This window comes from Anolis carolinensis, chromosome 2, assembly GCF_035594765.1.
Source record: "Anolis carolinensis isolate JA03-04 chromosome 2, rAnoCar3.1.pri, whole genome shotgun sequence".
In the NCBI taxonomy this organism is placed as follows: Eukaryota; Metazoa; Chordata; class Lepidosauria; order Squamata; family Dactyloidae; genus Anolis; species Anolis carolinensis.
In genome coordinates this window covers 99094737-99121816 of record NC_085842.1, presented here as the reverse complement: position 1 = coordinate 99121816, position 27080 = coordinate 99094737, and the positions used below count along the sequence as shown (strand labels likewise).

The following is a 27080-nucleotide window of genomic DNA, read 5'->3' as shown; positions in this document are numbered from 1 at the left end:
GCTGCAGTCTCCCACCCTCATTGCCTCTAGCATTAAACTTGTTTTTATTACATGTTTAACTAGTGAATTTCATTTATTTAGTATGTTTTCTGTTTCAGACTTTTTTCTCAACAAATGAAGCAATTTCTTATTGTTATTACTGCCACATATATTTATACAGATAATATTATATGGCTAAATATCTTGCCTTCTCACAGGGCTTTTCCTGGTAAATTACTTTTGTGGACAATCAGCATTTCTAAACATGGGGCATTTATTACCCATAGAACACAAAATGACTACAGTAACATTTGAATACACTGAACATCAGGATGGAAATTTCCTGTTGTGATGTTGATGTGTAAAATAATTGATTTCCTCTTTCTTCAGACCACTACCTACACCCGCCGAGGGCATGGAAATTGCACCAATCCAGGCTGTTCCTTTACTTATGTGACCAGACACAAGCCACCCAAGTGCCCTATGTGTGGGAACTTTCTGGGAGGGAAATGGATCCCAAAGGTATGTTTCAAATGATAATAAATGTATTTATAAAGTGAACATGTAGGTCCTCTGCGAGGAGAAGATGGTGAAATGCTAACTGGGGATAGGGAAAAGGCAGAGCTGTTTAACACCTTCTTTGCCTCAGTCTTCTCCCAAAACGTGATTGGAGTTCAACTTGAGCAATGTGGAGCGGATGAGGTAATAGAGGAAATACAACCCAAAATAAGTAAAGAAGTAGTCTAGGAATACCTGGCTACTCTAAATGAATTCAAGTCTCCAGGGCCAGATGAACTACATCCAAGAGCATTGAAGGAACTAGCAGAAGTGATTTCAGAACCTCTGGCAATAATCTTTGAGAATTCTTGGAAAACAGGAGAAGTCCCAGCAGACTGGAGGAGGACAAATGACCCTATCTTCAAGAAGGGGAAAAAAGGACCCAAACAATTACCTTCCAGTCAGCCTGACATTAATACCAGGAAAGATTCTGGAATCTTTAAGGAGGCAGTCTGTAATCTCGTAGAAAGAAATGTTGCGATTATCAAAAGTCAACATAGATGTCTCAAAAACAAGTCATTCCAGATTAATCTTATCTCTCTTTTTTTTTTTTTTGATAGAGTTACAAGCTTGGTAGATGCAGGGAATGCTGTGGATGTAGCATATCTTGAATTCAGTAAGGCCTCTGACAAGACCCCTCATATCCTTGCAAGAAAACTAGCCAAATGTGGGCTAGACAATACTACTATTAGGTGGATCTATAATTGGTTAAGTGACTGAATCCAAAGAGTTCTCACCAATGGTTCCTCTTTATCCTGGAAAGAAGTGACTAGTGGACTGCTGCAGGGTTTGGTCCTGGCCCCAGTTCTGCCCAACATCTTTATTAATGACGTGGATGAAGGTTTAGAGGGTGTTCTTACCAAGTTTGCAGATGACATCAAATTAGGAGGGATAGCTAATACTCCAGAGGACAGGATCAGAATTCAAAATGACCACAACAGATTAGAGAGCTGGGTCAAAACTAACAAAATGAATTTTAACAAGGACAAATATAAGATACTACGCTTAGGCAGAAAAAATGAAATGCAAAGATACAGGATGTGTGATGCCTGGCTCGACAACAGTCTATGTATCTAGGAGTCTTCGTGGACAACAACTTGAACATGAGCCAACAGTGTGATGCAGCTACTAAAAAAGCCCATGAGATTTTGGGCTGCATCAAAAGGAGTATAGCGTCTAAATTTGAGGGAAGTCATTGTGCCTTTGTATTCTGCTTTGGTTAGATCTCACATTGGAATACTGTGTCCAGTTCTGGGCACCACAGTTCAAAAGCGATTTTGACAAGCTGGAAGGTCTCCAGAGGGCAACTAAAGTGCCCTATGAGGACCGTCTTAAAGAACTGGGTATGTTTGGCCTGTAAAAGAGAATGTTGAAAGGAGACATGATAGCCATGAATAAATATGTGAAAGTGTATCATAAGGAAGAGAGAGCAAACTTGTTTATCCTGCCCTGGAAACTAGGACTAGGAGCAGTGGATTTAAATTACAGGAAAGGAGATTCCACCTGTACATTAGAAATAACTTCCTGACCGAGCTATTCAACAGTGGAACTCTCTGCCTCAGAGTGTGGTGGAAGCTCCTTCCTTGGAAACAGGCTGAATGGCCATCTGTCAGGGATACTTTGATTATGCTTTTCCTGTATGGCAAGGGGTTGGACTAGATGGCCCATGTGGTCTCTTCCAAGTCTATTATTCTATGAATCTATGTAAAAACAATGGACTTTTGCACTTAACAAGACAGAGGTGTCAACACCATCCTTTTTTAAAGTCATGAAGCAGAAACATTCTAGAACATTACTCAAAGTCCCTTGAAAAAAGGTCAGATTCCTATAGAATCAGCTGATTTTTGTATTAAAAAACTGCACATTCATTTGCTGTCTTCATGTAACAATCAAATACATGGAGGAATTCTACCATTGGGATGTTGTGTGGTTTCTGGGCTGTATGGCCATGTTGTAGCTGCATTTTCTCCGGATGATTCGCTTACATCTGTGACTAGCATCTTCAAAGGATTTGATGGTTGTAAAGCAAGTGAAGTATATATGCATGTGAGTAACTATGAGGATAGCACAGTCAATTAGTGATGGCATCTTCATAGAAGTAACCTGTGTATGGGTGGTGGTCATCAGCCAGGGCTGTAGTCCCGGGGGAAGGGGGGGGGGGTAATCAATGGAGCCTGATTTCTAAATTAGTTCGCATTATGGAATTATGGCCCTGTCACCAGACACTGTCTTGATTCTGGTGTTTCTCAATATTGGTAGCCAAATTTTGTTTATTTTCATGGTTTCTTCCTTTTTGTTGAAATTATCCATGTGCTTGTGGATTTCAATGGCTTCTCTGTGTAGTCTGACATGATCCAGAATTTCTGTGTTCTCAAATAATATTCTCTGCCCAGCCTGGTTTAGCATGTGTTCTGGTATTGCTGATTTTTCTGTCTGAAGTATTCTGCAATGTCTTCCATGTTCTTTGATTTGTGAATGGGCGCTGTGTTTAGTGGTTCCTATGTAGACTTGTCCACGGCTACACAGTATGTGATAAGACTCATGCAGTGGTTAACCATTTTGCTTGTAGGGTCCAGTTTAGGTGATTCAGTTCATCTTGATTCTGTTTGCACGATCTACCAAAGCTTTAACTGTGCTCCTTTTTTGTCCTGGATTATGACTGGAGTTTTTATGTAGGTATCTATCCGTGTGCATATGTTTTCTGTGTACTGTGTGTCTCCATTTTTAATTTGGTTTGCTGATGACTAAGACATCTAGAAATAGGAGTTTTCATTTGTTTTCTTTGGTAAATGTCTGGTGGATATTGTTGCTATGGTCTAGAAACTTTAGTATGGTTACTCACATGCTAATAGATGGATCCCACTCAACACACATCTAGTTTGCTAATTGCACCCTTTACACCTATTTAACAGACAATGGTTTTTTTCTCCCACCCAGGACATTCCACTGATATATATATAGTCCACTTGCTTTAGTACCATCAGATCCTCTGAAGATGGCAGCCACAGTTGCAGGCAAAACGTTACGAGAAAATGCTGCTAGAACATGGCAATACAGCACGGAAACCACACAACACCCCAGTGATTCTGGCTGAGAAAGCCTTTGACAGTACAACGATACAATTGTTTTATCACTGTAGCCAGTTGAGATTGATCTTTCTACCCCCTTTAAGTGAAGTTACTTTTATTCCTTTCATGTTTTGTTCTGCTTTTTGTCTAATGGAAAAACAATAATAACAACAATAACAACAACAATTTTATTTATACCCTGCCATCATCTTTCGAAAGGACTCGGGGTGGCTTACAAAGCTAACATAAATATCTCACTTCACAAAAACTCCTGGTTAAAATCAGTAAAATACAACAATAGCTCCAGGTATAAAACATGATTTACTAGATACTATAAACCCATAAGGCAAACTGAGCCCAAAACACCAGGTCCAAATAAAGTTGGGAGTCAGTATGTATATTTCTTGCAGCCTCACATTAATATGTAATAATTCATATTTCAGAGAGACGTGTGTTGTACTGGCTAATTCTGTGTATATATCTTTGTACTATTAATAGTAAAAGGGAACATGGCGAATGGTACCAGGCATTAAGATGGCATTACAGCGAAGCATTATATGGTTGGCCTTTCACCTTTGCAGATTTCATTAGGAATCTCTCAGTCCTCCAGTGCAATTCTGTGGCCATTTTCTGATTGAGTCATGGCGGAGAACCAAGAGATTTCTAGAAAAGTATTCCCTCAGGTAAAAAAAATACTATTTAAAAAATTGTGAGTTTTCACTTTCACTGAGCCCACTGCTCCTAACCCTAGCAAATGTGGAGCACCAACTGTACCCGATTTCCTTGGATAGTTTTTATTTCTCAAATATTAATAATCTATTCATTCCTTTTACTTTTGAGGTCCATCAGTCAAACTTTAGCATTTTAACCTCTGTGTATCTTCTTGTTTTCTTTTTACATTTCAGGAGAAACAGCCAAAAGGCAAATCTGAACCAAATTCTGGGATTTCTGTAAAAACACTGGGGCCCAAGAGAGGTCAGCAGCCCTTAGCCTTGGGGCCCGCTGTGGTTCGAGACAGTACCTCCAAGTCTGCACTGGAAAACTCTGAAGCAGTTACTCAGTTTTTAAATGCTGTTCCTGCTGTGGGACAGGTACAGGAGGCTGAATGGGAGGAAGTAATCATCTCTGAGGCACACATCCTTGCAAATAATGTGCAGCCAGAAGAGCAAAGAAGCCTCACTGCAGTTATTCAGCTTCAGAAGGGTATTGCACAGACAGACCCTCAGTTAGAACAGAAGGAGAATGGGACCTTGGAGACACAGACATCCATTGAAACAGTAAATACGGGTAACTCACTTTCAAATCCAGCTTCTGCCATGAAGCATCCAATGGGGTAAGTCACTTATATGCAGGCTATTGATGAGTATGAGGAATAACTGGAAGCATTTTGTAGTGTAGATAATAACTTAGATCACCATGAAATAGAAGTTCTTTTCAGTGTACTCCTGGATTGTTTTTCTCTTCTATCTATTTCAAAGAAGTTCATAAGTCAAATCTGGCTATTTCTCAATGTTTCGTTTTGACAAACAGCATAGTAAGATTAATGTTGAGGGGGCAACTTGCCCTTGGAGCATGTTGTGACTTTCTGTGGCTGAATGATCGATGGGACTCATAACTGCATTTCTTTTCTTTTTCAGGGCTGATGCTGTTGGCACACCGTTCAAGGGGCAGGAGCAGAAGAGCAAAACAAGACCTAAGCCATCCTTGCTGGCTGCTGCAAGACCCATGAGGGCGATCCTGCCTGCCCCTGTCAGCTTGGCAAGAGAAACCAGCACTGAGCAGCCAGTTGGCAGGCAGCCATGCACAAACAATGGTAAAACAAGACCTTCAGTTTTTGTTTTGTGAGGGAAAATGTTTTCAAAATTATAGGCTGTGACTTGTTTGCATTAGAATTATGTTGGTCATATGTGACTCTTAGTGCCATTTTGGGAAAGTTGATAAAAGCAAGGCTTGGAGCATGTGTTCCTATCCCTAGTAGCTTTAAGCAAAGTTGGGCAGATGTGGTCTCTAATTGTTGTATTGCAGTTACCATCAGCTCTACCTAGTGGTGAGGGATGCCATGTGTTTTAGTCTGACAGTATCTGAATGACATTGACATCCACTCTGGTCTTTTGAGATGGAGAATGCTTTGGTACAATATGCCCCATACTGCATTTCTTAAAAATGTAGTGCAAGAGTTTACATACTGTACATACATTGTTAAAAGATATTTAACCTCTTTGTGTGTTCATTATTGAAGAAAAAAACTCCCCTGGAAGATTCTCCGGACTGAAGCCTAGTACTTTGAAGCAGCTGGGCCAGTCCCCCCTGCAGCCCCCCTGCACTGAAGAGCACAAGGTAAGCTGAGGATTTTACAGAATGTTTCCTGTTCCATTTTGTTGAAATGTTCTTGCAGGCACACTATGTGGTTTTGTGCTCTAATGTGAAGTGGGAGTGGAATCAGAATTAATTTATGTAATTGTTTTTGATGTAGCAGCAAAAGTATCACTGATATCACATCTTTGGTATTCATGAAAAATGAAGAATCCAGAAATTGAAAATGTTTATCACATTTTCTTTGGAAAAACTAAAAATAACTTTGTTACAATCTTAATTTCACAATAAATAAATTGTGGGTTATTATCAAGGAAGCTGAGGAAATGTATTTTTTTCTGTTCCTCCCTCTGTTTTACCCTGTGTTTCAAAGTCATTGAGTGACATAATAATAATAATAATAATAATAATAATAATAATAATAATAATAATAATAAATTTTATTTCTTACCCACCTCTTCCTGTGGTTCAAGGCAGGTTACAACACAATTAAAAACACAAACATTATAAAAATTGAACAAATACACATATTTCTATAAAACATCCACATTAAAACTGCATTTCTATGACATAAATATTAAAGACACACAGAACTTACATCAGTAATAATAATTTATTAAATTTACCAGCTGATTCACAATGTGAAGTGATATTAGGCAAAAACTTAAAACCTGTCTTCCCCCACTTGTTTGAATCTCTCTCACTTATATATCACCAGTCCATTATGTCAAATTTCATCCCAGAGGCTAATCTTGGATGCCTGTAATCTGTTTTATGACTAGAGGATTCCTATTCCTCTGAAGACCACTTTGTTTAGCTTGAAGGTTCTACATTGATTGAAGTATAGGAGCAAGGCTTGTCTTGAATGCCACATTCCAACTATCCATGGCATGAATTTAGAGATACCAATGAAGATTTTTAAAAGTGTAGACTCCATGCAAATCATCCATCTATGCCTGTTTTCTGGCAGCTGGTTCCAAGTGAGCAAGGCCTGCTTTAAAGTTGAAATATGCACTTGGAGGTGTTGGTTCACAATGCACTCAAGAACTAGAAGAGAAAATTAGGCATAGTTTTCAGAAGATGCAAGATTAATATTCACAGGAGCAGTATTCCCTGAATGAATGTGGCCTTGTAGTTGCAAGTTCTAAGCCCACTCCTCAATTTATTTAATTTACAGACTGATTCACAGTATGAAGTGATACTTAGGCAAAAACTTGATATTCTATTCTATTAATGTGGAATGTTAATGAACAATGAAATGCTGTAAAGAAGCCAGAGGCCTAGTGATACATGGAGAGGGAAATTATCAAATGTCATTTAGGGAAAGATGGCAGTTCTTACAGTACACCTGACTGTGTTCTTCTTTTGCCCCCTTGCTGTCAACACAAAGCTTCATGGAAGCACAAACAGTTCAACATCTCATGTCAAAGTGGTAGAAGTCAAACCAGATGTGTTCCCTTCCTATAAATATAGCTGCACTGTAACCTTGGTAAGTCTTTGTTCTTTAGATAATTCCTGAGAATGTGATGTATGTATTGTTCTGGTTTTCTATAGTTAGGTACAAAGGAGCATAAACACAGACCTTTTATGTCCCAGGAAGGCACGAAGCCCTTTTTTGTTTAACAAACAGTTGTGCATGAGCTGTGGCTGTCAGTTTCAATGTTCAAGTACTTTATAAAATTTTGCACGCTCTTTGTTTTAGAAGTGTCAAATCCAGCCCGTATAAACGGCTTAACTGGCATGACCTGAAAACTCTGGGTCTCCACCAATCTTAGCCACGTCATGGTGTCATTACCCACGCTTTGATTCACACAACCCTTATGGCTTAATTTCTAGGTCAGCTTTTTCTTTCTCTTTCTTCTTGTATTATATCTTTTGGCATAGTTCCCTCTGCTAAGCTCTTGCAATTTGATTTACCCAGAAACAGCACAGCTTCTAGCTATAGAGCATGTGTGGTTTTCATTTCTTACCTGCTGGTGGCTGATAATAATGCAGTGAAATGGAAAATGTCCAGGTGTTATCTGATTTGACACTAATCCTTTATGAACTTCATTTTCCTTGGAATCCTAATGGAATTTGAGTACTTCCCTTTCTCTATTTTGCCCTTCATTAATGCCAGCATCCGGCACTCGGTTTCCTGAGTGTTTTCTAATTAATTGCTTGCTTGGGGTTAAGACTGCTTTAGATATTTGCCAACAGGGCAATAAATGCCATGGCTTTATTGTGTTGATCCTTACATATTTTGGGAGAACAGGTAAATAGTGTCTTGTTAGGTCAACATGTTAGGTGCTTCCTGTTTTTAAAAAGCAGAATAAATAATTGATTAGTCTTTTTGTCCGTATAGGATTTGGGTTTGGCAACATCACGTGGCAGAGGGAAATGTAAGAACCCTTCTTGCAGTTACATATACACTAATCGGCACAAGCCAAGGATCTGTCCCAGTTGTGGCTACAACCTTGCCAAAGACAGAGCTGAGAAAACAGCAAAATCCCTGGTGAGCTGTTGCTTTTTAATATTCTGTACATTTGCAATCTATTTCCTATTGCATTTTATAATATAGCGGTAGATAGGAAGGCATATATGTATGGGTTAATGCTGTGGCAAGTTTTTTCTGCTGTATATTTTACATATGACTTGGGGCCAGATATTTTTTTCAGTGATGTCCCCCTGCTTTGGCTTTAGGTTCTTTGTGGGAAAGTTCTTCCTTGGGTTTTGTCACTGTCAGAGGCACATTTATAGTGAGAATATGAGTGAGCACTTTTTCAGAAGCTGTGTCTGGGCTCTGTGATGCCTTTGGCCTTTGCTAGAAAGTTAAATGTGTTTTTATTTAGACAGGTTTCTCACATCCTAGCTGAGTTGCTGCTGGAGAGGTTTTAGTTGTTTAAGTGTTGCTCTTTTTACTGATAAGTTTAAACTGCGTCTTTAGCATTTCTGATGTTTAGTTTTATTTCTGTTGTCTTTTAATTTTATTGTCAAAATATTGCTTTGAGTGCTGTTTTCAGTAGAATTAGGGGACTTGCATTTCAGAGAAAGCCTGTAAATTTGGCAGAGAAATTCTGAGGCATTTTTGGCTGCATAAAAATGCCCAGTTTTTGCCATCAGTACAGGTGGCCTGGTGAAACATTCTGGGGCTGCTTTCTGCTGTCCCATTTTACGGAAATCAAGTGATGCCTAGAAATTGTAAGACGTGTTGCTCAAGGTGGAGTAGAGTTGACTGCTATATCTTTGATCTTGGGCTGCTTCATGATATGTACAATTTTCTGGTGGGACCTGGGATGATATGTTCCAGCTACAGGGCTCCCTTTTTTGCGAATTAATTCTTCACTTTCTTCCCTGCTTCCCTGCTATGGCTACTTGGTTGCTAAAGGGGTGTTTGATAATCAAAATTGGAAAATGGGAATAAATGCTCATTGCAGATTAATTTGACCATTGCAGACACACTTGGTAAGTATTGATAACATTAAATGGGAACAGGGATTGGTAATCCCCCCCTTTTTAAAAAAAATTCATAGTGAGAGCAGGGAACCAAGTTCTGAGAAGTGAAATGAGTCCAGTGCTTTTCTGAGCTTTGGCACTAAAGAGGATAGGAGATTAAGCTTATCCTTCTTATAATGTCACAGACAGAACGCCACCAAATAAGGTTCAACACAGTTTATTAAAGTTACAGAACCAAAAATGCCCGTAAGAAACAAAGGGCTAGGCAAACACTTGCCTTCAATGTGAAAAGATACAAAAAGACTCCGCTGGTACTAAAAACGGTTCAAAAGATAAACCGGATTAAACAGGAGTTTAATCCGGGTTAAATCAAAAATGCTTACTTCAGCCTGGCACTTTAAACAAACAAAAGTTGGTAAACAAAGATTCAATGAAACACAAATAACTGGCAGCAGATTCCTCTCTGCTACTCAAAAGCTACGATTGAGTAACTAAGTTGTTACTCCTCCGTGCAACGAGCGAACTCCGGGTCCAGACACATCAATCAGGGTAGCAGTGGTCAGCAGGGTCCCAATCCGGTCCAAGGTCGAAAGCCAGGTACAGACGTCTTTAGTTCACCAGTTCCACTGATAGCCACAGAAGGGATAGTCCGAGGTCGTAGTCAGTCAGTCAGTCCAGCGTCAATCCAGAGTAGGCAATTAATGTCCATCAAAAAGACGACGGAGGTCCAAGCTATCAAGATTAAACACAAGTTGCACAGGAAAAGCCCACACAGTTCCTCCCGCCGTCTATGCCCAGTGTCCTTGGTAACTTACGTATTCAGCAAACGAATCACACCCGTCTTCAGGAAATTCCCCAACAAGAGCCCAAGCGTTCGTCCAGATTACCTTGCCCAACGCAATTAGCCATTGATTCTAAACCCCATTTTATGCCAGTTCATAACTCCTCATCACTATCAGCTGCTATCCTAATTCCAGGTGCCTCATCATCATCATCCTCATCAGAGCTAAAACACCTTTGACTACGCCCCACAGCATCCCCAGCTGTGGATCCCGTCCCATCCCTCCAGCCCGTCCACGGGTCCGATCCTGCAACCCGCCAGTCGCCTCCCATGCTATCATTGCCGGTGACACCCAAATCCTCCCTCACACGAGTCCATTCCATGTCATCCTCCTCTGAGCTAACCATCTCTTCCTCCATTCCCTCGGTAAAACCCTCAAAGGAGTCTTCGTCTGTTGGTTCTGCAAATAAGTCCCGGAGCCGTTTCCTTTCGCGCTCCTCAAGAGAGTCTGACTCTCGAGGAGTCTTACGACCTCGTCTCCCAGTATCGGAGCCATAAGGCTCAACCATAACATATAACACCAAAGTTTAGTTGTAGCATGGGAGCTCTGCTGCCCTCACTCAAGCTCTGTTGAGGGGCCAGACTTTATATTCTGCCACCTTTCCCATTTTCCTCTTTCTCTGTTGAGGTGAAGAACAGGTTTCCTTTTAAATTTCAGAGATTTAGCAGAAGATCAGAGACATGAATCTGCCAGTGAATGTTTACTTTTTTTTGTAGGATTTTTTTTTGGTAAGACTTGCCAAAGGTCTTATTCTTGTGTGGCTCCAACCCACTTCTGACTTACATAGTAATCCTATCTCAGGTGTTTCTTGGTAAAAATTTGTTCAGAGGGGGGTTGATCTTGCCTTCTTCAGGAACTATGGCCATTCAGTAGTTTCCATTAGGCATGTGCAATCCAGAAAAAAAATGGTTCTAAATTCTCTTCAAAAGTAGGGGATGCTGGCACTTCATTTCTAAAGTCATTTCCAAATTTTGCAGACAAAAAGTTTCAGAAACTTCAGAATATTAGTAATTAATTTCTTAATGGCAGACGCATATGCGCAATAGCGAAAAACAGGACTGAGGGGGAGAAACTTTAGAGGATCTCCCTCCCTCATTTTTGAGCTATCTTGATGAAACTTGCTACAGTGGTAGAACACATTTACCACTGTTAGGTCAGAACGTTTCCCTTATCCTCTTATTTTTGGCAAATTTTCATAGCTTTTATAAAAATTATTTTTAATAATTACAGAAATCTGTTCCTGATTTGAAAGTGTTATTTCCTGTTTCATTGGGTTGTCTTTACTTTGAAAGTCGTTCTACTTCAGAAAACTTGTTTTTTAGCTGAAACTGTTAAATTGGTGGACACTTAGCAAATCATAATGTGCTATTTATAGCACGATGTCCCTTGCACAAAGACAAAGTTTTGGCAGTGTAATAAAGTTTTGCCATGTTTTTGTGACAGAACCAATTAGAAAATGACATTTATCAGCCAGGAACAGAAATCATAGCACACCAGAGAGAAGTTTGGGGAATGATGGGAGGCGCAGTGTTTTCAGGCCAAACTAACAAAGCAAACAGAGGGCTTGAACTCAGAGAAGGATTCAGCTATATAACGTCGCTGGGCTCCCCAGGCTAAGAGAATACAGCAGAGAGGGGTTTTGGAAATGATGGGACACGCAGTGCTTTGAGCAGGACAAAGGCATCAGATTTTTAAAACAAAACAACCCTTTTTCCCTCCCCAAACTTCCAACCCCCACTTTTGTCTCAAAAAATAAAGGCTTCTTCTTGCTCCTTGATTTTAGAAGAAAATGCATCAGATTTTAAAAATAACCCTTTTCCCTCTCCCAACTTCCAACCCCCACTTTTATCTCAAAAAATAAATGCTTCTTTTACTCCTTTATTTTAGATTTTTACAGCAAAAAACAACAAGCCCTTTCCCACCCCACCCCACCCCCAGAAATGCCTTCTCTCTAAAGAGTTGACTCCTTTTTTCAATGGCTGCCAGTGTCTCTAGGTCCCGCTGCAACAACAACAGGCCAGGCAGGCAGACACAGGAAGCAAAAGACCAGCCACCCTCCTTGCTCCAACTTCCAAGCCAGAATGAGCCTCATGGCATGCAGCAGATGCTTTTAAAGGAGGACGTCCAAACTCCTCCCCTTACATGAACGTCCACACCGATTGGGCAGGGAGGCAAGCCCAGGCTAGGCTGATCCTTCCTGCAAACAAGTTTGGTTTCTTCAAAAACACTTTCTCATATATCCGATCTAAATTACAATCCCATTAAATGAATGGGCTTCAACACTTCGGAATTGAGGGTTAATTCCGACGCGCTAATGCGCATCGGAACTCCATTCAGAAATTGGAATAGATACGATTTCATTCTGAGGAATCCATGCCTTGTTTTCGTGGCTGAGTGGAGATTCAAATACTGGTTTCCAGTGTGCAACAAAGATTCAGAAGCTGTGTCTGGGCTCTGTGAAAAAAAAAAAAAAAGATTCAGGGTTAAGAACAACCCGGTTGTTTCTGTTTCATCATCTGTTTCCTCTTGGACTTCCTTCCCCCACAAGCTTTTATACTTCTTTGCTAAAACACACCTCTCAGCTGTGACAGGAATGCACTTTGAGACCCTGGGGTGGGTAGTTTGTTTTGTTCAAGTGAATTGCCATGTTTTTTTATTGTTTTGAGGAGCCCCCTAGTGTTTTGCTTCTTCTTTGACGCTTGTGTCTGCTCCAATTGTTCAGTGACATTTAGAGTGGCTATTGTATTTTTCTAAGCTGGATTCAGTTGTTTCTGAAATGAGCTAGTTTCTGCTTCTCTGGGACTGCATTCCACACTGCTCTGATGATACTTGAATGTTGAGAAATAGCTACATTACAGTAGCTGCTGTCACCCTAGTTTCCACATTCCCCAAGGGATCATTTAACTTGACAAACAGGAGGTTGTGAATAACATAAAGAGGATTCACACATACAAACCAGAACGCGACCCATGTCTGTTGGTTTTTCTACAGCTGAATTTTGTAAGTAATTCTCTCTTTTCTCTGGCTGGGATGTGAGTGCACTTTTCATTGTCAGCATGCTTCTGATTGATATCTGTGGATTGTGGAGGCATATAAGCATACAGGCACCAGGAGATTCTGAATTCTTTAGTCCCTGCATTGTTGTAAGCAGCTCTACTGAAAGTTTATGTGGTGATATAATAATAATAACACTTTATTTATATTCCGCCCTATCTCCCCAAGAGGACTCAGGGCGGATCATAGTACACATACACAGCAAACACTCAGTGCCATTTTAAAGACGAGACAGAACAGAATAAGACAAACAGAAGGAGGTATGTGGTCTTAAAATCCAGGTTTTTTGGTTCCTTGGAGGTTGATATTGCGCTTGGATTCAATCACAGGTGGTGCTGTTGCTTCATTCTCTATGACGAAGAGCCACGGGAACTTCCTCATTCCTCCTCCTTCCACTTTCCTTTCGGTCACCGCATTTCTGGTCTTATTTATAGTGTCGTAAAATACCTCCCCTGCAATTTGCGGTACCTAATTTCTCTTCTTACAGCTTATAAACTGTTTTCGAACTGCTTAGGTAAACAGTGAGCTGGGCTTTGTGGTCGAGTGCTCACCCTTGACCGGGCTTCGAACTGGCCACCTTTTGGTTGGTAGATCTTATTACTGCTGGTGATTTACCAGCTGTGCTACAGCCAAAGGTATATCTTCCTTTTATTGACGTTATACCATGGAACCACTTCATCCTCATTTGATACATTTTGTTAGTGTGATTTGACAAAAGCATAGTGAAATACCCCACACCATGTACTTATAATCTGCCAAAAGAGTCATCTGATGATCCTGTTCACCAGGTCATTTTAATCAACAGTGAGATCAGGAAGTTTCCATGGTGGGAGTGTTGTGTTGTTCCATTGTGCCCCTGGCTTGACTGTATGAACTGGGACTAACTTGAATAGTCCTGCCTATTTCGGCCATCAATAAGAAATTGGATAGTTTGCCCGGCAAATATTAATTTTCATGAAGATTTAAAACCACAGTTGTTTTGCCTGATAATCCATACAAGACTTTCTTTACAGGAGGTCATCTCTAGCCCTGCACAAGTATTGAACACCAGTGAACCATTAATCCAGTCCCAGAAAGAGATCCAGCGCCAGTCCACTTTGCAACTTCTGCGAAAAGTTGTACAGATCCCAGAGAATGAATCCGAACTTGCTGATGTCTTTGCCCTGGTTAACGAACTCAACAACTCACGGCTTATCCTGTCCAACATGAATGAGGAGACAGTCACCATTGAGCAAACCTCTTGGTCAAACTATTACGAGTTTCCTCCATCCCAGTGCCTTCTCTGTAGCAGTCCTTTATTCAAAGGAGGACCAAAGTAAGTAAAGAATGATATTGTTTGCTGTAAGGCATAATTGAAAAGGTGAGCATCTGGTGACCCCCTGTAAGTTGTTAGGCTGCAAGGCTGGTAGGAATTGGCAGCCTAACAGCATCTCGAGGGCCACATGCTTTCCCCTCCTTGTATTGCTAATATTTATTTGGAATAGTTTACCAGAAACCCATAGGAATGGAAGTGTTCCTGTGCTGTTTTCCACACTTTACTATAGCTGTATTTATTTATCATGTCAGAGCGAATTGTATCATGTATTTAAAACACACAAAAAAAGTTAAAAACTTGGCGTTATACTAAATGTCCTTTGACCAGAAGCTGGCCTCTGGTGTCGCTGTAAGAAGGTTTTCCATTGTGCATGTGGCAGGGCTCAGGCTGCATTGTAATAAGTGGTCTGTGGTTTGCTCTTCACACTCACATGTCATGGACTCCACTTCGTAGCCCCATTTCTGAAGATTGGCTCTGGACCTCGTGGTGCCAGAGTTCAGTCTCTTCAGCGCCTTCCAAGTTGCCCAGGCTTCTGTGTGCCCAGGGGGGAGTCCCTCATCTGGTATCATAGCTGTGATTCAGATAGATTCCAATTAGAATGAGATTTCTGTCAGCGGGGATGATGGGTAGCAGAGTGAAATCCAAAAATTCACCATCCCTCCAGACTCCACCTTCACCTCCTCCAGACTGTCTCCCGGTGTGGAAAAAACAGCACTGGACAAACACACTCCAGCAGACGAGGATTTGGTTGGAAATCCAATGGCAATAAACTTTTATTTACAAGACTATATACAAAGTAGAGTAAATCAGTCCTTCCTCCATGAGTGCTTGCAGAAGCGACTCATGCACACACACAGCACACTGCTCAACGCTCTTCTCAGGAAACTCCTCTGCATTCCACAGGAACAGGAAAGAAAGTCCCGGCCAAAACAAACTTGACCCCATTGGTCCTGTAATACATCAATCATAGCAGACTCCCATTAACTCCATAACTGCTGGAATGCCTTGCCGAAAAACAAACACATAAGGCATTTCTAATAACCCAGATTGATTTTAACATTTCACAAAACACAATACCCTGACAATTTCTGCTGCTCAGAATCTCAAGAAGAGGAACTATGATCTGGGTTTATTGGTCCTTTGTTATACAGATTGGGATCAAACAAGAGTCTTGAAGGGAGAAAGGCAACTTGAATTGTTTGCACACGTTCAGGTTCCAGCTTGCTTGAGAAACAGAGATGTGAAAGATGGAGGTGGCACCTGACTGCATTAATTAAGATTTATGTCTGACATGGCTTTCCCATCAGGATGTCTTATTGAGAGTCCTGCTTACCTAAAGCTGAGGAAACTTGTGTTCCGTGATATACATGGAATTTCAGTAGTGGCTGTTCTCAACATTTCTTTGATACCTGTAATACTTTTAGAACATTCCTTGCATTTCCTAAGTAATTTCTCCCCATTTTATTGTTATAGTTCACTTGCAGGCCCTCAGGAGTGCTGGTTGTTGACAGCAAATCGCCTTCAGGTGGTCACTGCTCAGCTCAAGGTCTGTGTGAATGTGCAGTGCTTGGCTCTCCATAGCTTCAATGATATCTACAGTGGTAAGAGAGCATATTCATGAACTTGGTTTTAGGAGGTTTAACTTTCAAATGGGAGAAAAATGAAAAAAAAAATGGGATGTGCATTTCAAATCCGTTTATATTCCAGTATAGTTTTATTTTATTTCCTGTGCCTGTATAACTGCATATATTAACAAAAATATCTGAATATTGAGCTTGGCTCCTTAAAACTTTAGTCATAATCTGTAGTAAGAGCTGTTCTGTTTTTTGATTGCAGGTTTGTTCAATGTGGGTAACAAGCTTTTGGTGAGCCTGGATCTTCTCTTCACTGTAAGAAATCATATAAAACTTGGTGAAGATCCTAAAGTGGCGGTCAGCAACATTTTGGAATCTGTGCAGGAACAGACAGGTATTGATATTAGCCCTTTCTAATTTTTAGCCGTTCTTTCCACACATAGGCAAGGGGTAACTAGATAGTATTGGACTTCAATTTCCATCAGACCTAGTTAGCATAGTTAATACTAAGATAACAGGGGCACTACTGATTGTTCCCTAACCCTATAAAAGAGGATAATTTTGTTATGAGTGGGTTTTTAATGAAATTGGTCTTTACCACCAACTCTGTTAATCACTTAACATTCTTGCATATTGTTCAGTGGAACTAAATTCTATCATTTACCCATCTCCAACTCTTTCTTCTATGTTGATCTTTCTTTCCACTCTCATACTCATCCAGTCTTTACTATTTTGCCTTGATTTGAAATTTGCCATCCAGTCCAACCCCCTGCCATGCAGAAAAGCCAATTAAAGCACTCTGACAGATGACCATCCAGCTTTTGTTTAAAAGCCTTCAAAGAAGGAGCTTCCACCACATTCCGAGGCAGAGAGTTCCACTGTTCTTCTTTCCCTCCAAATCAAGCCTTCTATTTCCTGATTCTCCCCCCTCACCAGCAGTTCATCAGTAGCTCTTCCTCATGTTTCTGCATTACCATATTATTCCCACAATCCAGATAATCAAATTTATAATTATGCAGATAATTTGTCATTATGTAAACAATTTTGCTCATTATGTAAATTATGAGTTGCTTCATGAACATATTTATCAGCAGGCACATGCACTGCTAATTTTCCATTTGATACTATTTCTTTAAAGTTGCTTTAAAGCCAGAAAACTGAAAGATCCAAAGATATATATTTCTTTTACCATAACCCCTAAAGAAGCCTTTGAGGTCATATTTATGTAGCAGCAGCCTTTGTACTTGGGATAAGTTTTGTCCTCCTAAGCCAGATACAAATGACCCAGACAGAAGACTAAGAAGAAAGACTTGTGTTTCCCCTGTTCTTCCCAGGCACTAGACGTTTCTCCAAATCCAAGCAGCTGGTAGTAATCCAATGTTAAATATTTTTTTCCTGGGATATGCAGATTTGCATCTTTTTATCTTTGCATCTTTTGGAGTGGTGAACAAGCAAAGTATCGCAATAGTTAGGTATATACAATTTTCAGCTATCAGTTTTCAGCTATCTGTTTATAGTTGCAGTATTTGAACCAAATCCCATCCTCTTGAAGAGCTCTCTTCTGAAGTGCGTGTTCCTGCTGGCTGACTTCATATGTTACTCCAGGCTGCAGTTTTTAATTAATTAAAATTAACTCAATACACACCCTCAGGGTTCCTTCCGTAACCATGGTAAATTTCAAGTGTCTAGCTTTCACAGACGTGTATGAACAGACAGTTTTATTGTACATCAGTGTGGTAGCTCAAGAAAAATAAAATTGTATTAACAATTGACTTGGATATTTGGTTAAACCAGCTGACTAATGTGAATTAAAGACCTAGGTTTGCAAGCATAGATTGTGTTGTAGTTCAGCTATATTGTTAGTACATAGATAAGCTTATAGATATGAAGCTGGCAGCTAGAAGATTAGGGCTGAAAGTTTTTATTCCACGGCTGTTGGAAGAACACAGTGCTGCAGATGTAACTTGGGAAGTGGGAGCCTGAAAGAAATGTAAGATTAGACTGCAGATATTAATGGAGACACAGAGGCATACTGCGTCTCATCCTGGACAGGTTATATATTCTTCATTTCCAGTAGCTGTTAATAATCCATTTTCCATGAATTTGACCAGCACCCTTTAAGAAATCATCAAATTGGCAGCTACCAGTATCATAGAATCATAGAATAATAGAGTTGGAAGAGACCGCATGGGCCATCCAGTCCAACCCCCCGCCAAGAAGCAGGAAATCGCATTCAAAGCACCCCCGACAGATGGCCATCCAGCCTCTGCTTAAAAGTCTCCAAAGAAGGAGCCTCCACCACAGTCCGGGGGAGAGAGTTCCACTGCCGAACAGCGCTCACAGTGAGGAAGTTCTTCCTGATGTTCAGGTGGAATCTCCTTTCCTGTAGTTTAAATTCATTGTTCCTGCAGGGCAGCAGAAAACAAGCTTTCTCCCTCCTCCCTATGACTTCCCCTCACATATTTGTACATGGCTATCATGTCTCCTCTTAGCCTTCTCTTCTGCAGGCTAAACATGCCCTTTAAGCCGCTCCTCATAGGGCTTGTTCTCCAGACCCTTGATCATTTTAGTTGCCCTCCTCTGGACACCTTCCAGCTTGTCAACATCTCCCTTCAACTGCGGTGCCCATAATTGGACACAGTATTCCAGGTGTGGTCTGACCAAGGCAGAATAGAGGGGTAGCATGACTTCCTTTGATCTAGACGCTATACTCCTATTGATGCAGGCCAAAATCCTATTAGCTTTTTTAGCTGCCGCATCACATTGTTGACTCATGTTTAACTTGTTGTCTACGAGGACTCCAGGCGTCCCCCATCCTGTATCTTTGCATTCGATTTTTTCTGTCAAAGTGAAGTATCTTGCATTTGTCCCTGTTGAACTACATTTTGTTAGTTTCGGCCCATCTCTAATCTGTCAAGATTGTTTTGGATTCTGCTCCTGTCTTCTGGAGTGTTAGCTATCCCTCCCAGTTTGGTGTCATCTGCAAACTTAGTGATCGTGCCTTCTAACCCTTTGTCTAAGTCGTTAATAAAGATGTTGAACAGAACCGGGCCCACTTGTAATTCACTTGTGACAGTGAATTCCAGAGTTAAATTATGTGCCAATAAAATAAATCCTTTTATTATCCTGAGTTCTCTCAGGTACACACCATCTTTTTTTTTCCTAGAGAGAAACCTGAGCACAGAAGAGTTGAGTCAGCTAGAGGAGCTACTCTGCAATGGCTATTGGGCCTTCGAGTGCCTCACTGTCCGGGATTACAATGATATGATTTGTGGAATCTGTGGCATTGCGCCCAAAGTTGAAATAGCCCAAAGGAATGTGGAAAATGTTCTGTCACTGAAAAACATTGAGGTAGGACCTATCATAGACCCTCTAGCTTCGTTTTGCTGAGAAGGTTATTATGTCCTGGATTATTGTCCATAATTATTTCCTTCAAAAAAGGGACAGGTTCATAGGGCATTCTTTACTGTGCCCATCTGCTGAAATCAACAGATCTGATTTCTACTAATTGTTTACCTCTCACATGTGTTCATGGTAACAAAAACAGAGTAGAATGACCCCATTTTCTTAAAAGTAGTGAGAGAAACTTTTTTTCTTTGTAGGATTGAACAGAATGTATAATTATTTTAAATCTGCTTGACACTTACCTTTCCATCTTTCCCCAATGTTAGTTTACCTGGCCAGAATTCTTGGCATCGAGTGAGGTTAATGTAGAAGATTTTTGGTCCATTATGGAGACAGAAGTGATAGAGCAAGTGGCTTTCCCCTCCAGCATCCCCATCACCAAATTTGATGCCTCGATCATAGCTCCTTTCTTCCCACCACTGATGAGGGGCACCGTGGTTGTCAACACAGAAAGAGAGAAAACCTTTGAAGCACATGCAGTGCCAGGTAGCTTGTCTTTGCGGAAATTCTGGAACTGTTTGTTCAGTTGACTAGTGACTTATTTTTGGAAGGAATCCTAAAATATTGAGAAGGTAATAAATTTTGCTTTGGAAAGGTCTAGTTTGCAGTGTTTAATTGTATAGTTTTTGAAATTATGAGCTGCTTTGAGTCTCAATCCCAAGAAAAAAGCAGGGTCCAAAGAAATATAACAACAACAATAATGGAGTCTCTGAGGATTGATTAAAATGTTCTCATTGGTACATGTACATGGCTGAAAACATTTTTCCTGTGATGTGAAAGCATTTTGTGTATTATATTGTGTGATATTATGCATGCTCATCACTGCTGCTTTTGCAGGGGATAGTCACATGCTAGTATGTGTACACTCTGCATGAACAATTTTATTCATCAGGAATATTTAAAGGTCCAATATTAAAGGTTTAATTTGTCTTTCTGTAATACTATGGAGATTTTTAAAATGTGTATGCTGCCTTCTAGCATGGGACCCAAGGTAGCTTACAAAACAATTAATAGAAGATAAACTAAAAGCCTGAAAATAAAAAACCGAAAACACTGTTAATGAAGTTATAGTTTTAAAGCCCATTGAATTTATAAAAAGTAAAATAATGTCAAAATAGAGTTAAACAACAAAATTACACATACAGCACCCCCCCCCCCCAATTAAAAGTCTCCAGTGGCACAAGGCCCATTTCCTCACTTGTGAAAATCATTTTGACACTTCTGTGCTGTATGCCTCTTAATAACCATCATCTTTCTCTTTAGGTAATGCTAGTGTTCTAGTGAGGCTTATTCAGGATGAAGCCTGTAAAATGGAACAGATTGGTTCTTATAGTGAAGAAGAACTACAGAATTTCTTGACCCAGTGCAGCATTCCTTGGGAGGCAGGAGAGTCAAAGGTAATGAGCGTTTTCTGAGAGGCAACTTGTCACTTGTAAAAAAAAATTAATTTGGAAGTTAGAGTAGTAGACAAATTAGATGTACGCCACATTTTGACTACATATTTTGTGAGTATTTGTCTGCCCTGTAATTATCTAAGAAAAGCAGCTTATTATAAGTAAATTACACATTCGGATTGTATTGACATACCACATCCTTCCCCATTCCCATTTGTCTGTTTCCTAGGAGCAGCTCTGTCTTTCTCTTCTGGCTCTTTATGATTTTGTCCAGAATGGAACACAGGTCAGGCAACTCCCAGCAGACTTCACTGGAGGAAAAATCTACAAAGTGTGTCCACACCAGGTGAGAAGGCAGCAGTTTGACTATGGTGTCTAAGCATACTCTTTAGCCTAGTGGTTTCCAAACCTTTTTGAGTCCTGACCCCATTTTATAGAGGCAAAGTGACCTGTGACCCTGATACATTAAAAATAGGCTTTTTAATAGGTAAAATGAAAACACATCAAAGATAGATTTTTCAGTATAATACGACATATAATTAAAATAGTAACTCATTAACAAGCTTAAAAATTCACAATTGAGTTTTCGTTAATACCTACCTCATGTCATTCTTAACATTTAATCTATTTCTTGTTTTGGTTTTCAATTGAAAAAGCATTGAAAATCCTCTCTCACAGAGATATGTAAAACTCGAAACACAAGCATGGTGACATTTGGATATGACCAATACGTAGCACAGCATAATTGAGTCAGCAGTTTTTCATCAAATAAGTTGCGGGCTGAGGAATCGTTCCGCAGATCCTGTGCAGGATGTGATGATGTGATTTTTTTGTTTTCCCTTTTAAAAATGTTCATAGCTCACTACTGCCTGGCAAACTCGCAGAAAGCCCATGGGTTGGGAACCACTGCTTTAGCCTGTAACCTGCATTGTAAGCCAAAATTTGACTTACAGTGCACATCTAAAAGTTAAACCTACACTTTTCATTCTCTGACTGTCTAGTATCAAGACCTGCAGGCAGCAATACCTCTCACCAGTGCAAAGTTATCAATTGTATTTTTTTTTTTTTTTGTAAAATAGGATTTCAGTGAGGTTTCTGTTTGAGGCTTCAGCAGTAGAATAGAGGTGGGGAAAAACACACAGACCAAGTTTCTGCAGGATCATTGGTTTGTGACACAGTGTTTAGCATATACAGTCTTCCCTCACTACTTTGCGGTTCGCTTTTTTCGGATTTGCTGTTTCACGGTTTTTCAATAAATTCTAAAATAATATTATAAATCATAAAAATTACAATTTACAGCTTTGACAATTTTGATGAAAACTATGCACCACCCTAAGACTCATATGTATAATTTGTGTATGCATGCATATATATATATATAATTTGGCATAAAATATCTTATTGCTTTGGATGGAAATTATTCTTCATTGGTAGCATTATTTTTGTCAGTGTTTATATCCTACCTATTTTTTCGAAATCGGGGCTCAAAAGTGATGTTTACTCATTCTGGATGTTTACTCAGGTCACGTTGTCCAAATGGTGTTTGAGAAGCTTAAGTAGAAGATATGTTCTGGGTATGTTCTGAATGCTTGTTCTCTTTATACCTTCTTATCTTCCCAGGTCTTGTGTGGGTCAAAATACATTGTCCGAGCAGAAAGCCCCCGAGACCACGTGGACCTCCTAGTCTCCTCACGTCATTGGCCACCAGTCTATGTGGTAGACATGGCCACTTCTGTGGCACTGTGTGCAGATACCTGCTATCCAGAACTGACTGCTCAGATGTGGGGAAAGAACCAGGGTTGCTTCTCTGACCCTATGGAGCCTTTAAGGGTTAGTTGCTGTACTGTTCTTAAAGTGAATGAGAAAGTTGGTGGTCAAGGATCTTCTTTTTCTGAGAAATAAGAGAAAGTAATAAGGGCAGATGAGTCCCTCTCAGTCGTCCCAAGAGTGTTTTCCTGTTCACCTGAAATATAACTTCTTTTGTAATTTCTGTTCTAGCTTTCAATTGTTCATTTTGCTTACCATGGCTTTGGTAACTTCCATTTTTTAGCAGTTTACTTTAATATCCCATGCTTTGTGGAAGAACAATAATTTCTGCTTCTACTACAATTATTCCACCACCAACAGCAGCACTGCTACTACTATTACTATTCCCCCAATTTGGGACTCAAGGTGGTTTACAACTGATTTTTTTTAAAGCTAAAAATTTACAAAATACAAAAGTTAAAAGCGATCAAGCCCCAATTAATAATGCATAGCATTAAAACAATATTACCACAAGGGAATAAGAAATTGAAAATCCAGTTTATTGATTAGCAGGGGCAGGTCTTAAATGACCAGTCCCAAAAGCCTGTCAAAGCAGCAGAAGACTTGTCTGTGGAAAGATTGTAAGGAGGGTTACTAATAGTAAAATGAAGTAACTTGATAGTAAATTACGTAGTTTGAAGATAGTAAAGTGGTTTTTTTTGGGTTTTTTTGGGTTTGCTTTTTAAGCTTGTACAACTGAGACCTTTGCAGTCTTGTTCTGTCTCCTATTCCACTTTGTGATGTTCACAGTATTGCATTAAGCGGCAGTCGTTGTTTTCTGTGCGTGTTTTTAGCTAATTAGTTTTAAGTTGGCCAGGAAGTATGTGAGCCATTCTCTTGGGTCCTCAGATTTGCGTAAATTGATAAGAACACAAAGATGTTTCAGGATGGAAGTCATTTTCTTTTTCATCTTTACTTCCTCAGTATGTGTCCTGCCCTGAACTCCTTGACAGGCACTACAATGTGGACATGAGCAGCACTGAGCATTCTGTTCAGCACCCAGTTACCAAATCAGCCTCTCGCCGAGTCGTTCACAGTGGGACAGAGCAGAGCAATCAGTACGACCCAACCAGCCGGCACCGGTCCCTCTCATTGTGCCGTGAACTAGAACCCTACAGTGCTGTCATTACAGCCATCAATGGGAGCACCACGAGCAATGCACGACAGAGACCTATTACCTTTGACAGTGCAACCCACTATTATCTCTATAACCGCCTGATGGATTTCCTCTCTAGCCGGGAGATTGTGAACCGGCAGATTCATGAGATTGTTCAGAGCTGCCAACCTGGTGAAGTTGTCATCCGGGATACACTGTATCGTCTTGGTGTTGCCCAGATCAAGACAGAAATGGATGAAGATGAAGAGATCCAAGGAGAAAATGGCATGATTTAATTTGCTTTGTGGTGGCTGCCTTGTTCCTAGAGATATGAAAGAGCTTGGCTGCAGATGCTCCAGTTTGTTGCTCTGATCTGATAAAAAGAAAAAAGGAAAGGTTGTGTGCTTCTGCTGAAAAATAGGTTTGGATTGATTTGCAGACAGCGTGTTGTAAAAGGGTGGGTTGCTCCGTTCTAGGGATGATGAGGTCCCCCATCCATGCGGAGACAGTGTGTTGGGAGAGGAGAGTGCTAGACACAGATGGCTGGGAAGAGAAGGCAAATGGATGAATAGAAGATCACCTTTTGGCAATGTGTGCATTTTGGGGAGTTGAGAAACTAAGTAGAAAGAGGAGCATAAGAGAAAAATCAGTCATAATACTTGAGTGGATCTCCCAAAATTATATCCAGAAGGGGAAACCATAATAGACCAAAGAACATTTGGACCCTGGCTGCTACCTTTTTGATCAGAAGAAAATTTTCAGATTGACCTTCATCTCCCATCAATATTGGAGGGTTGAGAGCAAACTGTTCTTACGTCTCATTCTGCCTCAACCAGAAGAGGCATTATCCCTTTATTTAATTATTGAAAGCCAGAATGATTTGATCTTAATGACCCTGTGCATTAATGTAAGGATTGACCTGTAAAACTAGTATAATTGTTGCAAAGATTCTTCAGGGATTTGTACACTTTGGATGAAGCAACTGGACTCTTGACCAGGAGAGGAATTTCAGGCACTTTACATTATATCCTGTCCATGGACTTAATAGATGATTGTCCATTTCTGTGTCATAGACATATTTGTGCAACAGTAGTTAGATTCCAACAAGATAGGCTTTTCTGATTATTTCCCTCACTGAAATCTTTTTGGGAGGCTACATAATACTTCCCTGTCTGGACCCATTGCAAACCACTACTTGTTTTCCAGCTTCAACATTACAAAACTGATTTGGGGAGTTTCGTTTTGTCATACTCCTTTTACAATTGGTCCTGAGGAAATCACAATTATTCTTCCTGTGAAATATAGTGACTCCTGATATGTGAACTGCTTGCATTGTCTCCTGATTCCCTCTTTCTCTTACCCATCAACACATCTGAAAAGTGACTGTAAAAACAGGTGGTCATGGAACTTAGGGGGGAATTCCCTCTATATTTTTTATTCTGATTTGTGTTGTTGATTTTAAAATTCCCTTCTGTGAAGGATTCTGGTGTGCTGTCAAAACAAAGCAAGAAGGAACCATACAGAATTTCTAAGCAAAGCTTATGATTTGCTGTTAAAGGCTAGTGTATGAGAAACACTTTCTCAGTCAGTAATAAATTATCTCTTCCAGTGTTGGAAGGTGAAACTATTCAGCCCCGTGACTATTCCTTGTTTCCTAGCCTCAGGATTTTTGAACTGAGTGGCAAATACTTCTCACTTTTGTTGCTAAAGATTGCCATTTTCATGACATGCATAGGGGTGTCCGGGGGGTGGGGGTGTTCCTTTAGTTTGGTAGAATTTTAAGATTAATTTCAATGTCTGTGAAAAGAACAGTGTTTGGATACTTCGTTAGAGAAAAAGAACATCACCCACTTGCTCTGTGTAATCTTTATGGATTTCATTAATGATGAAACACTCGTGAAGTCCTTTTCTGACATTCTAGTTTCAAATTCTAGAAAAGGTGGACCACATATGCCCACTCCTGGGGCCTCTGCCTTTCCAGACTCTCAGATGTCTATTTTAAAACAATACACACTTCTCCACAGCACTAAGGCTTGTCTCCACACTAAATGTTTATGAACTGGCAGTGGGTATCTTTTCCTTTCTGATTTCAGTTGGTGGGGGCAGCCCAACTAAGCAGGAAAAAATTGGTCCCAGACACAAGGACACAAGGTATCCATCCCTGGCATAGAAGCACATGGAGATGTATCTTTCAATCCCACTCCTGACCTTTCTGTGTTGCTGTAGAAGGTCTACAAAAGAGGTGTAACTTCATCTGTCTGGACACTGTTACAGAGCTCCATGTGATTGGAAGAACAGAGAAAGCTGGATTTCTGGTTCCATGGACTTTTATTACCAGATTTGCTTGAATGTAGTTACAGCTTCCATGCAGATCTTTCCCTTCAGCACAGGGAGGTTTGAAGTGGATATGATAGGATTGGAGAACACATTTTCTACTATTTGTGTAGATTTTTAAAATTAATTTTCATTAGGGTTTATTGAAGGTTAAAAGAGCCAATACATAGACAGGAAAGGGTGGGGGTGGGATGGGATGTAGCGGAAGAGAAAAAGAAATCAAGAAAAGGGGATGGATAAAAAAGGGGGGGTTGGGTGGATTTGACTTGAGTACTCCTCAACAGGCCTCTCAAATAGACATAAAGAATATTTTGTTTCTGTGGAGGGGAGCATGTGCCATCTTAGAAGAGGAATATACATTTGTGTTTTAGCTCTTTTCTGAGTTTCCCCAGATTAAAAAAATGAATGAAATGATCATCTTTCTTGGTCTTTTGAACTTCTAAGACCAGAATTCAGTTAGTGACATATGGGCATGCAAGTGTGACTTGTTCACATGTCTGGTTTTGAACGAGGCACAGGGAACTATTAAGTAATCTGGTGTACCATCCAATGTCTTTCTAGCTTTATCGATGGTAAGAGTGAGAAAACATTTTTGATGAAGAAAATGCAGTTGATATGGTCATAGTGGAGGGGATAAGGTTTTTGGATAGAATAATTGACACAAAAATCAGACCAATCTTATCTTCATCATTGAGATTGGTTCCCTCTTTCTTACCTCCACACAGGTATGCAATGACATCTCTCCCAGGAAACAGCCTGGGATGGCTGGGGATGGGCAAAGGAAATGGAGAGTTATGCTTTACTTGGTTGATGTTGGATCTCAGCATAGATATCCCAAGTGGATTTCTCAGATCTCATTTTGAGAGATCCATAAAGTCCGCTGAAACTTTGTAAATCCAGTTTTACA

At 40.2% G+C, this 27080-nt stretch overlaps 1 protein-coding gene across 2 annotated transcripts in view; it reads left to right on the top strand.

Moving 5' to 3' along the window:
* Nucleotides 1–25466, top strand: part of hmgxb3 (HMG-box containing 3) — a 34247-nt gene extending 8781 nt beyond the window's left edge. For both annotated transcript variants that reach the window (XM_062970286.1, XM_062970285.1), the window contains 15 exons: nucleotides 370–501; nucleotides 4511–4938; nucleotides 5243–5418; nucleotides 5845–5942; nucleotides 7309–7407; nucleotides 8263–8412; nucleotides 14263–14564; nucleotides 16038–16165; nucleotides 16401–16532; nucleotides 19305–19489; nucleotides 19810–20029; nucleotides 20807–20940; nucleotides 21167–21283; nucleotides 22558–22767; nucleotides 23668–25466. In XM_062970286.1, coding sequence (XP_062826356.1) covers nucleotides 370–501; nucleotides 4511–4938; nucleotides 5243–5418; nucleotides 5845–5942; nucleotides 7309–7407; nucleotides 8263–8412; nucleotides 14263–14564; nucleotides 16038–16165; nucleotides 16401–16532; nucleotides 19305–19489; nucleotides 19810–20029; nucleotides 20807–20940; nucleotides 21167–21283; nucleotides 22558–22767; nucleotides 23668–24135 — 2979 coding nt within the window. In that variant the 3' untranslated portion in view covers nucleotides 24136–25466. The remainder of the gene's footprint in view (nucleotides 1–369; nucleotides 502–4510; nucleotides 4939–5242; nucleotides 5419–5844; nucleotides 5943–7308; nucleotides 7408–8262; nucleotides 8413–14262; nucleotides 14565–16037; nucleotides 16166–16400; nucleotides 16533–19304; nucleotides 19490–19809; nucleotides 20030–20806; nucleotides 20941–21166; nucleotides 21284–22557; nucleotides 22768–23667) is intronic.
* The last annotated feature ends 1614 nt before the right edge of the window (nucleotides 25467–27080 follow it).